The 16,862-nt window shown below is 37.9% G+C and overlaps 2 protein-coding genes across 3 annotated transcripts in view; both read right to left on the reverse strand.

The window, feature by feature from the left end:
* gpr158a (G protein-coupled receptor 158a) overlaps nt 1-2,173 on the reverse strand; it is a 106,304-nt gene extending 104,131 nt beyond the window's left edge. For both annotated transcript variants that reach the window (XM_084103577.1, XM_084103576.1), the window contains exon 1: nt 942-2,173. In XM_084103577.1, coding sequence (XP_083959703.1) covers nt 942-1,786 — 845 coding nt within the window. In that variant the 5' untranslated portion in view covers nt 1,787-2,173. The remainder of the gene's footprint in view (nt 1-941) is intronic.
* A 9,919-nt stretch (nt 2,174-12,092) lies between these two features.
* On the reverse strand, nt 12,093-16,189 carry LOC311075555 (patched domain-containing protein 3-like; the record flags this gene model as incomplete). Its single annotated transcript, XM_084103048.1, has 4 exons — nt 12,093-13,816; nt 14,289-14,434; nt 15,201-15,322; nt 15,491-16,189. 4 exons carry the CDS (start codon nt 16,187-16,189, stop codon nt 12,093-12,095), a joined length of 2,691 nt encoding a protein of 896 aa, XP_083959174.1.
* Nucleotides 16,190-16,862: the final 673 nt, after the last annotated feature.

Below are 16,862 nucleotides of genomic sequence, written 5' to 3' on the forward strand. Positions count from 1 at the left end.
TAATTATTGTTACAGCAATAGGTAATGTTGTAATTCTGTAATAATGGGCATACTTTGACACACTCATCTCTGACAGATATCAGAATACTTCCTGACTTAAATGCACACTGAATCATATGTTTTCTGTGAACCTGTTTTAAAAACAATATGTATTGTGAACCATGCTATAGCTACAAATAAACTTTGAAATAATTATAATAATGCTTTAAATGGATAGTTCACCCAAAAATTCTGTTATTAATTACTCACCCTCATGTTGCTCCAAACCTGCAAGCCATTCGTTTGAAGATCTTTTTGTTAAAATCTGAGAGCTTTCTGTGCCTCCATTGACATTCTACGCAACTACCACTTTGAGCTTCATAAAGTTTGTAAAACTAATCCATATTAATTTAGCGGTTTAGTCCAAATTTTCTGAAGAATCTCTATCGCTTTATATGATGAACAGATTGAATTTAGACTTTTATTCACATATATACATTGATCAGCGAACATAAATAGGTGCAAAAACAAGCCTCTTGCAGAAGCTCAAACATGCTGCATAACACCACAATAAACCTCACCATCATGTCGCGCGTCAAGCGAACATGCTTGAGCTTCCGTTTACCTCAACTGATGTGTGAGTTGATCAATGTTTATATGTGAATAAAAACCTAAATTAAATCTGTTCATCACGTGATCGAGTCTATTCAGAAAATTTGGACTAAACTGCTCAATTCATATGGATTAGTTTTATGATCTCTTTATGAACTTTTTGAAGCATCAAAGTGTCAGTTGCGTAGATGAAGGGACAGAAAGCTCTTAGATTTCATTAAAAAGTTTTTCATGAAAGACTAATGCTATATTAATCCTCATAATAACAGATTATGTGTGGATAATCTGCATTGCATCGTGTAATACTAATAAGCACAAGTACATCCATTGTGAAATGTTACCAAAGTTACCTGAAGTCTGGATTCCGGTTGGGTTTGAGGCCATAGAAGCCAGCAGACAGTGTCAAGAGCCATCTGGGAATGAAATTCCCATTCTCACACTCCAAATACGGAGCTGACCAGTGAATCTGAGTTTTGTCGGTAACGTAACTTTCTCCACTGCGCACAGACGCGTCAAAAGAGGCAAAATCTTGAGTCAGCACACGTTTTTGGAGATGGGTCTTCTTTTTATTTTTATGCTCATGGTACCACTCTGTATCTGCCGTTCTGTTTTTCAACATATGGTGGGCAGTGCTGGATAAATCCTGGAGAATGATCTCTCCAGCTGCCCGTGTGGCCTGAAGGTAAACAGGTGGCCCGTCTGGAGGGAACTCGGTGCTCAAGGTGACCACTGCTCGATGGATCTTGAGGTCTCCCTCCAGGATACTCCTGACCAGAGCGTGGTACCACTCCATATCGCGTCTAGGGCTCTGATCTCTGGACCTGTTCGTTTGTAGGATCATGTTGAGGAAGTTTGTGGCGTGAAGGACTGTGTCCAGGACGCTGCGCATGGAGTGATGCGCGTCTCCGCGCGTCCTTCCCCGCAACACCCCCAGTTCATATCTCCTGGAGCAGTTGGCGTGTTTTAAGGTGGAGGAATCCCCCGTGTGCAGAAACGCAGTCACCACTCTGGGTACCTGCTCCTCAATCTTCTGCGTTAAACCCGAATGGGGCTTCCGGAGGTGCGCTTGCTGGTTGCTGTGCGTATTATAAATGGGCAGCTTTCCTTTTAGGTCCCAGTCCTGTTCCGCATATCTATAATTTGTTCCTATAACAAATCCGACTTGCAAGAGTAACGATATCCAGATTATGGCCATATCCTTCAATCCCGCTCTTTTACCTCACCAGCTTCAGTTCATCAAATCTGATGCGAGAAATCACAGCTGGAATGAATCAAATCAGCACAGCATTTTCACCTGTGGATTTCCACGCATTTCTACCACTTGATTGCTGGCCTGAAGACATTTATTGTATCGGTAATCCCTTTCCCCTCAGGTGCATTGGTGTTGTTTGTGTTAGTGATGCTGGTTTGGTCTTGTATCTTCTTGAATGAGCGCAGCAGATGTGTAGGATCCCCGATGCTCTCCTCCCAATATGATGCTGGATCACAACAGACGTGATCGAATGAGAGAAAAAATCCTATTTTTCGGAGGCAGGGAGTCAGTACTTCACACTTGGATGACAAACACACTCCGCCCTCTTTCGTCCACTCCAGTCTTAAAGCATGAGAACGGCAGAAACCATTTGCTACAACATCTAGTGATGTCCGATTCGCGAAGGGATCGTTTATTGAACCGATTCGGAAGTCAGAATCGTTCGGTCAGAGCACTTATCCAGTTCTCGGGTTGCGAGCGGCTGCATTGAATTAAACTGTTCTAAAGAACCGATTCGGGGAAATGAGTCGGACTTCCCAACACTACTAACGTCCCGTCTTCTTCATCACCTTATAGGGTTTGGGAAAGTGCCCTTGATTGGTGTATGGTCATTTCTGCTGTCAGTCATTTGACGGAGGGCGTGTTTGTAAAAGTGAAGGAGCTATCCAGTGCTGAAAGGGAAAAAAACATACATCGTAAAACGACGATAAATCATATTAAGGTTTCGGGTTTCGGCAGAAATAGACGCTCGATGGACAGGATCACATTTATAAAGACTCAGCTATAAATGTAAAATGGTCAAAGCGGTTTAAAAGACACATTGCACTGAGACAAGCGTTGCTGTATAGGTTATTTAATTATGAGCTCGTATAGAGAGGAAACAATAAAAACGGAATGCCGAGGTTGTTCATCACAATAAACAGAACGCGTTCTTGTTCCGTCTGCGCTGTTTTTTAATTGTTTGTCTATGACATGCGTCTGATGTCTTCCGCCGTTGTCTGTTATTTCTATGCTTGTCTCGTTAAGACGCCCTCAACTGTTCAAAACGTGCTTTAAACCCCTGCGTTCGGTTTCATTCCGTTGCGTTACTAACGTATTTGGTAGCGTTGCGTCGTGTCTCGTTATAGCGTCTCACGCGAAGAGAGTCACTTTTTTTCCCCTCAGACGTCGGGTCTATTTAAATAGCTTTAAACCCGGGTCTCGAGATACTTGCGTGATTTCACATCCCGTTTCTTTCCTTCTAACAAAACGCGCATTGACACACCATACAGACAACGCGTTTCGTCAGCGCTATATTATTTGGTCTTTGTAGACATGCGTCAGATGGACGTTATGGACCTTTGCGTCGCGTCTCGCTCTTACTTACAGGGCTGCTGTTTAAGACGCCGTATCAAGTTTTAAACAGATTCAAAACGCGTCTCCGCTACGCTGTTTAAACGCAAGAATGCGTCCTGTGTTGTTTAAAATTCAAGCCAATGCTGTAATAGGCTACCCCTCAAGCATTTATTCTTGAATTAAACATATACAAGCTGAACAAAACTGTTTGCTTCTAAGAGACATCCAGTGTGCATCACTGCTTGTCGCTCACTGGGGGAAATACTGCAGTGAAGCGAACAGCACAGGATGAATGCATGCGACTGCGTGAGGATGTGAATCATGGTGCAATATGAGTCATCATCGCCGCACGAGCGCTTAATCCAGATCTGTAAACAAAGAGATGTTCAGAGCGGAATCTAAACGCGTGCGTCAGGGGCGCAAATGACTCAAGCGTCTCTGAAATGACACATATAAAAAAACAATCGGTGATGCCATCACTGTCTGCAGAGGTACATGGGTCGAGCTTTCCAAAGCTCTTAACAGAAATTCATGACTCTTAATCATATGAGCATAAATGGACATATTTGCAAATAAGACAAGATGACAAGATAATTTGGTGATGTTATAATATAGCATACTGATCACATGCATATAGTACACTTATGCTATGAATTATTTATAAGGGAGACAAGGGCTTGTGGTCATATGGGGAACTTGTCACAAGGGATATAGTAAGTAATTACACGTTTTTAGGTCAAAAGTCTGACAACATGCTTTATTTATTTGGCAGTGTCATTGTATTTTGGTTTTGAACACCTAAATTAGGACTTATTATCATTCGAAACAAAATGTGCAATATCATCTTACACTAAAAGAAACTGTTAAACTTTTAAGCTGCTGGTTAAATAAACATTCTGTGCACTTGTTGTTTGAACATAAATTAACTGTGGAAAGGTTCTCCTTATTTTTATTTCATTTATTGAACTCTTTGTTTTGTGTCTATATTTTTGTATTAGCTCTTTGGTAATCAAATGTTTTGTATTTCATAATTTTAAATTCAGACTAAAAGCCAAACATAATAATAACCCATAAAACATATTTAAAATGCAGAGAGTACTTTTTAGATAATATGTCATATGACAACTTACTCCTTATGTGTGGTAGCATGCCTCTGTGTGTAAATGATGTTTTCCTGGCAATAATAGTGTGAATATTAAGTGGATTTTTCTAAATAGCTAAAACCTAAGTAAACAAACTTTAAATAGCCTACACTATGAAATATTCATTAAAGTAAAAAGTGCGTTTGTTAGCCTTGTAACCCCTATTTAAATCACACTTTTTCAGTACTTCAGCTGGAGACAACATCCAAAAAGTCCACTGCAAAAGGACTTTTTTGTTTGATTGGCTTCTAATCTTTGCAGTTTATTTGCAAATGCATTGTGTCAATATCCCTTTTCTTGTATTGTTACAGATGTAGGCTATGTTTATAACAAATGATCTTCAGGGACTGTTGTGTGACCTGCTTAATAGTGGTTCTGTTGTTCAAAACTCTTCTGAGTGTCTGAGTCTCCCTTTCCCTCTGTTTCTTTGTCTTTTTTAGGAGTTTATGGAGTGTCATTCATATCAAATGCAGGCAGGAGGCAGGAGGCAGGGAGAAGACAGGTGAGGCCAGGGGTGACTGGAGAGTGTGGCCACAGGAGGGTTGTGTCAGACCCAGAACCTGATCACATGCATTTGGCAGCCATGGTGGTAGAATATGTCCATTTGTGTACCATCTGCTGCACCTCACAATTTTTAATCAGAAACAGTTTATATAATTGATTAAATGTGTAAATTTCTATAATACATTTTTGAACAAAATATCCCATTTACGTACCCTCACAGCCCCATCAGTAAGGATCAAGTACCCCTTCAATACTTAAACAGAAAGTTAACTCGTTCATTTTATACTTGATATCACAGTATTATCATTAATAGAGTAAAGAGTCTTTACATGAGTTATATGGACACACACTGTATACATATATCCCACTATGATCCACTCAAACTGAAACAACTTATTCACATGGTTAGTTTTGATTTCATGCCATAAAATGTGCCACGTAATGTGGTTAATGCAACAATATTATAACATAAATCACAATTAATTATCACTATAAACTACATTTACATTTATTCATTTTTCATTTATCCAAAGCGACTTACAAATGAGAACAATAGAAGCAGTTAAACAGTTAAACCATAAACAATATCTATACAGCAAATCTCTACTGCTTGATTGCTTACATTATTGCAAAATGTAAACTTTATTATCAACCAGCTCTGCTAAATGTGACAATATTGCATGAAGACATTGTTGCGTGCATTTCAAGTCTAGGGGTAGGAAAGGAGGGTGAAAAAAAACAGGGAGAGGCTGAGAGAACTGCCGTCTCAAGGTCCCAGGGCAGACACAAACGCTCAATGATAACAGGTATTAAAAAAAATAAACAGAAGTTTATTTTAACAAATTTTGGGATATAAATACACAGAGGCTTCTTACAAGGGGAAAAGGCCAAACGAATAAACAAAAGAGCAATCTTACAAGAGGGTTTTTAGAAACAACTTACCTAACAAGAAAATAAAAGACATCCTCCATTACCCGACTCCCACTCTAATCAAAACACTGGAGAAAACGGGTTCAAAAACAAAAAGGCATCCACCTCCCTACAAATGATTCCACAAATAAATGGTCCAGAACAAGTAAAAAGGTGATAATGAACAGGGCTTAATGTCTCACATACACAAGAGTTAGCCGAAGCACACCACACAGCTTTTCAGTTTTTACCTGGCACTATAGGCAACATACACAACAAGAGAAACAACAAGAACTAGGACCAGAAGATGCTCAACATGGAAAGCCTCAGTCTTTCTCCTCTGCCTAGAGTTCTCTGGGGCTGAATCCAAAATCGCCCCCTATACCCTCAAATAGGGCATTATTTGAGGGGACAGCCATTTGTAGTGGTGTCCGAAACCATAGTGGACGTTATTGAATGCACCCATTCTATCCCATATTGTACCGCAATAATGGGACCCCCATTCGCTCACTTGTTTTCATTCACTCCTTCAAGTGAACTTTATTAGTGGACTAACATAGGGAACACTGATTTCGGATTCAGCCTGGGTTTCTTTGTACTCAACCTAACGAGCTGGGACAGGAATCCGGTGGAACTCATGATCCTGTCAAGTGGACAGTGGGAGGAGCAACAGTTACAAACTCACTCCAAAGGGAGTTATTTTCAATATCAGTGCTCAGTGTTTCTGAACTCCCTCAAACGCCTTGATTGTAGTCTTGAGTTTTCTTCTGGGAACGAATGTCACAATTTTCCTCATTTAAATAATTCCCGCCCAGGCATATGCAAAATAAGGGACGAGGCCTGGCTAAACTTGTGGCTATGGTAAGGGGAGTGACATTTCTGAAAACACTCTCAAAGCAGTTGGCCATTAACAACACACTGATCCAACCAACCAATCAGAGCAGACTGCGCTTTTCAGAAGGAGGGGCTTCACAGAGACAGGAACTAAAAAGGGGTGTGTTTCCAAAAGCTTTGTTAGTCAACTATGGTCACAAGTTCCATTGAACTCTATTGGTAACAACGGAACTTGCAACCATAGTTGGCTTTGGGAAACGCACTACAGACTGGGAAAAGAGGTGCTGCATCAATGTAAACTATATGATAAATGATGTATTTTTTTAACATTCAAGCATAAAACCAATAATAGTAGACCCCAAAAACAAAACCAAGACTTAGTTAAAGGGCATAATATGGCCTATTAAAAGGCCCCCTGAAATCAAAATGTAAGTTTTTTAGCTTTAAGTATGAATATGTTAGCCTTAAGGTTATGAATAAGCTTGTGTGTTCCAAAACAATGACAGTCTCTCACTTCCGTTAAAATGGATCACAGATTTTTATGACATCACCGCAGACTTCAGCTTCTCATTGCATCTTCTGTCCAATCAAATGCTCTCTAAGCGTCCTGCCCCCTATGCAATAAATAAGCGTTGTGTTCAGTTGTTCAAACACTCAAGTTTTATTCCGTTTTCCAACTGTACGTTAGTAAAGAATGAAATTGCTAGAATTTATTCACACCTCTACTATTGAATCCAACGCATCATCAGCGCTCGGATTCGTTTCCATGCTGCTGTCAAGTACGACTTGCAGTCTGTGAGGTAAACTAAACGCTATTGGCTATTTGAAAAGGGGGAGGAGCCATTCAATATATACCACCTTAGCTTCCTGTTTCTATACATTGCTATACACTACACCCCCTACCATCAGCCTTCCATTATTAAAGTAATCTTGAAAACAGTTTCAGAGATTTCAGTCTTTGCCCATTTAAGCAGATAGGAGCTCTACTTGAATGACTGGAAAATAGATGACCAAGATGGCCGCTGAGTGAACTGACTTCCCTTATGAAAAAGAAGTGTACTTCAAGTTCATTTTATGAAGTATACTTAAGTAAAGTTGAAGTATATGTTAATACCCTGTCCAAATACCCACACTTGTGGTCTTTGCACTCGACCACTTGTCTACTTACATGACGTAATTATTTGGCCCAAGTGTTCAAATGGCGTGAAGACTGCAAGTGTGTATAGAACTTTTGATTACCCGATGGGACACACTTATAGTGTTGCACAAAAATGCAAGTGTTTACAGAGCTTTTTTTTATTTTCAATACTTTGCATTTTAAAATAAACTTCTAAATGTCTGTTCAGTAGTCGCTATGTAACTAACAGAAGACACGGTTTTAAAATTGTGGTGCTTCTAATTAAGTGATAAAAAGCAGTTGCAAATGTTGTACAAAATACACATTCCCTACTCATCTTTGCACCAATAAAATGTGCAAAACTATATGTTTTACTACCAAATTATATGTAATATCTAATTAATTTAACTTACAGTGGAATGTTTTCCTTGACATCTCACGATTTCAGGGCATGGGAGTTCCCGAATAAATGCATGATGGGATACGCTTAGCCTGGAATAGGGGAGACTGGGGATGGTTGTAATTTTTTTTACATTTCTGTCTGTATCTTGAAATTCTTTTAAGCCAGTGCATTCAAAATGTGATTAAAAGTAGTTACAAGTGTCAGCTATTAAATGACATAGCTGTTATCTTTGCAGCACAAACAGAAAACGTGTGGTTTAGTTTCAAACACGAGGAGTGAAATGTTACAATTCACCCCACAGTCCGGGTCAGTTGTAACAACGGTAACACTTTACAATACGGGTGCACTAATCTGCATTAATTCATGCTTAACTAGTGCACAGATAATCATGTGTTAATGTATGACTCATGAAGAACTAAACCATTAATTAATGATTACTGCATCAGCAACTAATAAAGATTCTAAATGATTAATAGATTAAGTAATATATGAATTGTTATTAATTAAATGTGTCATAATGTATTAATTCCTTAATAACTTATTTTATTATCTAAAAGTGTAAATTAATGCGTTAATTCCCACAGTTGGTCAAAGCAATGTACTTCAACTTCCAGTTGTCTGCTTTAATTAATCATTAACTAATGATTTGCAAATGTATCATTATGTTATGACTTTACTTGTTGAGGCACATGACTTTTAACTAATTGTTAAGTAATATGCCATTTATGGGTTTTGACCGTTTGCACATGAAGTGAATGTAATTTCAAAGAATGTGTTTGAAGGATGGGTGAGTTGGGCTGCACACAAATATCAGCACACCAGAATCTGAACTGACCGCTGTTACACTGTGTTAAACTGGACGAGACCAGCTGTCTACACTGGACATGACAGACCATCGCAAGTCCATTTGTCCTTCGTAACAGAACTAGCACAAGAGCTCTGAGTACGTCAGAGATAGAGTGTGGCATCGGTTTACTGTCAGGGTTTTGTCGTGTAGCGTTCTATTGTCTTTGTCCAGTCTAGACACAGTGTTATGAAACAGCAGCGCTCGGCCGCATGTTCTCAGTGTACCATGACCTCAAGCTTAACCTGACATATTCCTGTGCCATGAATAACAAGGTTCATCGAAATCAGTGAAATCTTGGTTGTAGACGGTTGGAAATTGAAATCCATGGCTTAGTGTGGATGTCAAAACCAAAATGGCATATTACTTAACAATTAGTTAATAGTCATGTGCCTCAACAAGTAAAGTCATAACATAATGATACATTTGCAAATCATTAGTTAATGATTAATTAAAGCAGACAACTGGAAGTTGAAGTACATTGCTTTGACCAACTGTGGGATTTAACGCATTAATTTACACTTTTAGTTAATAAAATAAGTTATTAAGGAATTAATACATTATGACACATTTAATTAATAACAATTCATATATTACTTAATCTATTAATCATTTAGAATCTTTATTAGTTGCTGATGCAGTAATCATTAATTAATGGTTTAGTTCTTCATGAGTCAGACATTAACACATGATTATCTGTGCATTAGTTAAACATGAATTAATGCTTATTAGTGCACCCGTATTGTAAAGTGTTACCGTAACATACCATGGGGTGAGATGTAACATTATGAAATAAGGATTATGACCAGGCAGGCAGGTGTGTTGAGGCAAGTTGGAGTTAAACTCTGCAGGACAGTGGCCCTCCAGGACAGAGTTTGGACACCCCTGACCTAGGCATAAAAAAAAAAAACATACTGTATAAATACAACAAAAAATTTGCTTCACTGATGTTACAACTAACCCAGAGTCTTGTAACCATGAACTAGCACACCTTACAGCTAACAGGCAAAACAATAGCAATAAAAACTTGCATGAAAGATATCTACACAGACACATAATAAACATAATTTAACTTGCCATAACAAAATAAATTATTTAAAATAATTAGTATATTTTAAGTATATTTCTTAGAGGTACATACAAATAGGCTGAAAGTATGCTTTCTTATTTTTAGTTAAAAAGAAGAATACTAATGGCACACTTGAATAAACATATTTTTCGCAAAGGTTGCCTTAAACATGAATTCAGATTAGGACTTTCTTATATTTTAGAACTCTCTAAAAGGTTTTGTTTAATGGAATGATTGATATCTCTGCTGTTGGCAAGTAAAAGAGAGAGTGCCCTGCAGATATATAGCTGAAAGGCAGATACAGTAGCTGCCTTTTTATAGAGTCACACCTTCTAAAGCAATCACTCACTTTATTGATACAGAGTTTACATTGGTTATCACACTCTATAAACTTGCAACAGTTACATTATCTTTATTGTGTGTGATGCTAAAGTACATTCATCTTTCATTTACACCAATGGCCTGGGTTAAACAGTAATTTCTCCAAATTATATAATTTACAGGTGCTGGTCATATAATTAGAATATCATCAAAAAGTTGATTTATTTCAGTAATTCCGTTAAAAAAGTGAAACTTGTATATTATATAGACTCATTACATGCAAAGTGAGATATCTCAAGCCTTTATTTGTTATAATTTTGATGATTATGGCTTACAGCTTGTGAAAACCACAAAATCAAAATCTCAGAAAATTAGAATATTACCTGAAATCACACAGTAATTACACAGTGATACCATGGTCATTGAACCAGGTTTTGGTTCTTTCGGCAGTGTGGGCAGGTGCAAATCCTGCTGGAAAATGAAGGAAGCATGAAGTGCTCTGAAAATGTCCTGGTAGACGGCTGCGTTGACTCTGGATTTAATAAAGCACAGTGGACCAAAGTCCTCTTTTCTGATGAGAGCAAATTTTGCATCTCATTTGGAAACCAAGGTCCCAGAGTCTGGAGGAAGAATGGAGAGGCACACAATCCAAGATGCTTGAAGTCCAGTGTGAAGTTTCCACAGTCTGTGTTGGTTTGGGGAGCCATGTCATCGGCCGGTGTTGGTCCACTGTGCTGTCCACTCAACGCAGCCGTCTACCAGGACATTTCCAGAGCACTTCATGCTTCCTTCAGCAGACAAGCTTTATGGAGATGCTGACTTCATTTTCCAGCAGGATTTGCACCTGCCCACACTGCCAAAATAACCAAAACCTGGTTCAATGACCATGGGATTACTGTGTAATTACTGTGTGATTTTATGTAATATTCTAATTTTCTGAGATTTTGATTTTGTGGTTTTCACAAGCTGTAAGCTATAATCATCAAAATTATAACAAATAAAGGCATGAGATATCTCACTTTGCATGTAATGAGTCTATATAATATACAAGTTTCACTTTTTTAATGGAATTACTGAAATAAATCAACTTTTTGATGATATTCTAATTATATGACCAGCACCTGTAAGTGAAGAAATTCCTTGTGGAAATTGAACAAGAAAAATAATTCAGAATCATACTCTATAAAATCTGAGAATAATCTAAAAACGTTATGTTTTTTTTTAACTTAGTGTCCAAATTCTTATCCCTAAGTTTGAGCAATATTTTTCTCATCAAGTTTTTTAATAAAAAAAAAGTAGGCTTGTTGGGTAAATGTGCCTCTTCAAAAACATAAATGTATACATACAATTCACTGCAGTTTCCAGCTGAAATGAACACTACAGGCAGTAAAATGGCAAAAAAAATTAAACTTTGATTACTTTTCACACAAATTATGATTACGGGGGCAGATAGTGAATATCGAATTATTTTCACACAGTTCCTTGCACAATACTATGGCCTCAAAACACTTTTTTCCATAGTAAGTTTGTGTCAAATATAACCTGTATAGCTTTTCTAATGCAGTGACCTTGCTTGGTAGCTCACCTGGTACAGCATTGCACTTGCGATGTGGAGCAATGCTAAGAGTCCTGTGAAACACGACTTATGATAAAAGAGCTCAAAGACTTGTAGAAGCAAGTTAAAATGGCATGGTTGCTTCAGCAAATGCTTTTTTATCTCATGTTGCTTTTGTTAACACTGTCGGTTAGGTTAACAAAACATGCATGATTTTTAAACATGACCTGATTCACATTCACCTCTTTCGTTTAAAATGAACACAATTTTAGTGCCACTCTCTGGACATTTCACATTGAAATTGTCTTTAGTAAAAGCGTAGTTATTGTATGCCATGCTTTTGTTTTCAAGTATAATGATTTTTGGAATAACTGCAGGCACAGTCATTGTTTCCTTCTTAGTGTTGGTTGAACTGCATGACAGTAGGGTCAGAAACACCGGGATGAAGATGATGCTGTGAGCCAAACCAAAAAGCATAACGAGGAACATGATATATAAAAACATAAAGAAGACCCTGAAGATGTGGTTCTTGGATGCAGCTAAAACGAGCACACCTATTATTGTTGAAGCTGCTCCTTGGAGAACCGGGTAGCCCAGAGAAAACAATGCATCAATCACCCTCTCATTGGCAGTTGATTTTTTGCTAGAAACAAACGCATATGAAATATGTGCCGAGAAGTCAACAGTGAAGCCAATACACACCACCAAGATGATCATGGAAATGGAATCTAGGTTGACACCCCATAATGCCATGAAACCAGTGACGCCGGTGATGACCGAGCCGATGGAGAACGTGACCCACAGAGAACAGAGCGGGTTTGGGATTAATAACAAGGAAACAACCAACATGACAGCTGTGGTGAAACCAACATTCTGAATGGTGCTGGACACTATCACAGAGTATTGATCCAAGTAGATGAACAATGGGTGGAACACCAGTAGTTTAGTTGCACTACAGCTTTGAGCTGTGTCTCTGAGTTCATGAAACATCATTATCTCCATACTGGCGTTAGAAATATCCAAAGTCTGGACAAAAAATCTTGAAGCATTGATTTTGCCTTCTGTGACATTGACATCAAGCATTAACTCTGGATAGAGCATTAAAAAAGAGGATAAATTCCCCATGAAGACGTTTTCGTTGTCTAGATTTAGGCTTTTGCTTTCAGCATATTGTAAGTAAAAGTCTAACCAAGAGACGGACAGATTTTTATTGACAAATCTCAAGTTGTGGAGTTTTCGCATGCAGTGGTTTAGTTCGGATCTGCTGCTTTTATTCCAGTATGGAAACTCTTCAGTCACTACCACCATGACATTTGGACCGTACCTGGAGAAGAATTTCCTGTCATCATCATAATAATTTACAACATATGAATCATCAGCTGCAAGGTCCCTCATATTAATGCCCTGCTGTAAATGAAGACATCCATAAATACCTCCAGCCAAATAACCGGCATACAAAAACATCACACAGACTTTCATCCAAGGCTTAGTTATGAATGGACCATAATAGGACTTAAAGAAGTGTGTTATGGGTTGCTGTTTCTCAGCACCGGTTTCTTGGTCATAGTCTCCTCCTACACAGCAGAGGCGATACGCCGAAGACTTTCCTTTAGGGCTCTGTGTTGGGAGTTTGCAGCAGGTCAGCCAGTGTCTGTTACTCTGCTCTCTCCTGCCGTTTAGGGCTAGAAAACTTCCAAAGAAGAGGATGTTATAGATGTAACAGAAAATAATGGATGTGCTGGTGTACAAGCAGAAGGCCTGAACCGAGCGAAATTCACTCATGAGTCCGATGTAGAAGCCGAGTACGTCAGTCAATGTAGTGATAGTTATAGACATGGCGGCTTCTTTGAAGGTTTCTGCCATTCTTTTCTCCACTGGATCCTTCACTTTGGTCTGTTGCCAGTTGGAAAGCATGATGAACATGTCATCAACACCAATGCCTATGAGAAAAGCTCACTCTTAATAAACTAACTCTTAACCTAAGAGTTAAAAATATCTATATAAAATCAACACATTTATTTAAACGGTAACCAAACAGTTGATGAGCCCCACTGACTTCCATAGTATGAAAAAAAAAGAAAAAAAAGTTTAAAATATCTTCTACAAAATATCTTCTTTTGTGTTCAGCAGAAGAAGAAGAAATTCATACAGGTTTGGAACAACTTAAGGGTGAGTAAATTATGACAGAATTTTGAGTGGGTGGGTGAACTATCCCTTTAAAATTATAGCACATGAGTTGGACTACTTTTAGATTGGAAAAGAGCAGCATGAACATTCTGCTAAACATTTCTTTTTGTGTTAATCAAACACAAGACAAAGATATAAATTTTTTTTTTTATGTTTGTTTGTTTTGCAGTGCATAAAAATAATCCAGTTAAATCGAAGAAGTTTTCTGCATGGACACACACTTACCCAGAATCAGGAAAGGTGAATTAGCCACTGTTATTACGAACGGCACTTTAAAATAGAGCATCAAGCCAAAGCTGGAGACCACAGCCAGACCCGCAGACAGAACCCCCATGCAAGAGACCCAGAACTTGTTTCTCACATTATCAAGACTGAAATAAATTGAAACCACTTGTAATTAGCAGTCAGGTAAATAACTGGAAGAATAATAAAATGCAGTAAATGGTCAAATAATTTGCACTACAAACCAGTGTGTTTAAAATAACGTTAATAAATTCAAAATAATATGATAACAAATAACATTTTGCAATCTCAAGCAGCATAACAAACCCGATTTTGTACAGCTAAAATAACTAGAAGTGTATGAGACCGGAAGCCTCGACACAAGTTATACTGGCCAAGCCCACTCTTACGCTAAGAATAAAATAGGCAGACAATTATTTAAATTCTCCAAATTATATATACAATGAGGGTCCAAAGTCATGAGACTACTAGTGAAACATTTTCTTTTTTGTCTAAATATATACACCATCATTCAAAAGTTTGGAGTCAGTTATTAAGTTCATGCTAACCAAGGCTGTACTAATACAGTAAAAGCCGTAAAATTGTGAAATATTGTATTTTAAATGTAATGAAATGTTCAAAAAAAAATTATTTAAAATATACATTTTCTGTAACATCTTAATGCATCCTCACTGAATAAAATTATTCATTCTTTAAAAACAACTTTCTACTTTTATTAAGAATTTATAGATCTGTGAACATACAAATTAAAAGTTTATGATCAGATATTGATGGACAGACACTGATTTTCCATATATTTTATAGATCTATATATAGTATTTGATTATTCCCAGTGTGTGTGTGTGTGTGTGTGTGTGTGTGTGTGTGTGTGTGTTTGTGATATCTGTTTCTTACCGCATGCAAGATAACACTGAGAAGGAGATTGCAAGTGAGTAAGTTATTGAAAACAGAGGAATGCCATCTGTTGTGTGTTTCTCTATCTCCTCTTGTCTGGACTGTGAGGTAAAACGAGACACCTGCTGGAGATTGAGAAGGTTATCTAAATATTCTTGCATAAAGCACTGAATTTACAGATCATTTGGTCTCAAATATATTTTACTGTAGGTTTATTCTGTGACTGTCCATCTGATTACAGCATCTACAGAACAGACGGCATGAATCAACACCTTTACATGGCCACGTACCTTGAGTCCTCTGCTGAGCGTTTCATTGGACAGAACATTTTGGAACTGCTGAAGCCATTGAGAGGCTCCAGGCTTATCCTGCAAGAAGTAGAAAAGTCTGATGGCACGTGCCTTCTGGATCACACCTTCCCTCTCTTCAACACCTCCTACTGTGGAGCCAAGAAAAACATCTTTCCTTTCCCACATATGTATTGGAAAGGATAAATTGATGCATTTATATTTGATAATGTCCAGTATGGGATTTGAGACACAGTTCCCATTTACTCTTGCACAAATATGTTTGAAGCTTATTTGAGTTTCATTGACTTTGACAGAGAGATTATGTACTACTTTGTCAAGATCACTGATTTCCTCAAACAGCTCATCTGTTAGAATGTTTCCTTCCACAATGGAATATATTATCACGGCGTAGTTCCCTTCAGCATAGAGTCTTTGACTTGAAAACAATGAATCGTTATTTGGAAACGTTTCTTTCACGAAATGTCTGGCTTGCTTGGACGGTCCGTTGATAGGTGTGAATTGATTCTCGACGTCATTGTCCTCGTAGTCTTTGAGAAAGTACAGTCCTCCTCCGAGAGCAGCGGACACTATCAGAGGAATGACAAAGAACCAAACCGGATGAGAACCAACCAGATGGCCGAGTTTCTCAAAAACCTTAGAAATAGGCTTCTCAACGCAGTCGGTACGATAATACGCCATAGTCTTATATTAGACTAAAATATAACGGTCTGAATGATGTTCTCATCTGTTCTTATCGTTTTTATTAGTCCACCTGTTTGTTTAAGCCCGCCCAGTTTCTTTAAGGAAAAGGTGGGTTCATACAGTAAAAGGAGGGTTTTTTCTAAAAACTATCCAGTTTTACAAGCAGAAACACTTTTATTATTTCCTGAATTGCTTTCATGATTCCAGGATTTTCTTTTTAACTACATGAGTGGTAGAGGAAGTTCTTATTTGTGGATTAAGTCACTAGAGAATGATAAACATGATAAACAGTGTTGCATGTGGAAATGGTGTTATTCAGGCATCTGTCTGGCGGATCATTAAAGGGTTAGTTCACCCAAAAATGAAAATTATCCCATGATTTACTCATCCTCAAGCCATCGGTGTATATGACTTTCTTCTTTTAGCCAAACACAATCAGAGTTATATTAAAAAATATATCCTTGCTCTTCCAAGCTTTATAATGGGAGTGAATAGTAACACTTTTGAAGCCCAAAAAAGTGCATCCATCCATCAAAAAAGTAATCCATACGGCTCCATGGGGTTAATAAAGGCCTTCTGAAGCGAAGTGATGCATTTTCGCTCAGCTATACGACTACACAGACTGTCAACATACTCTCAACAGGTAAATTATTTCTTTCTTAAAATGTCT

Source organism: Abramis brama (assembly GCF_963993115.1).
Source record: "Abramis brama genome assembly, chromosome: 24".
NCBI classification, from domain to species: domain Eukaryota; kingdom Metazoa; phylum Chordata; class Actinopteri; order Cypriniformes; family Leuciscidae; genus Abramis; species Abramis brama.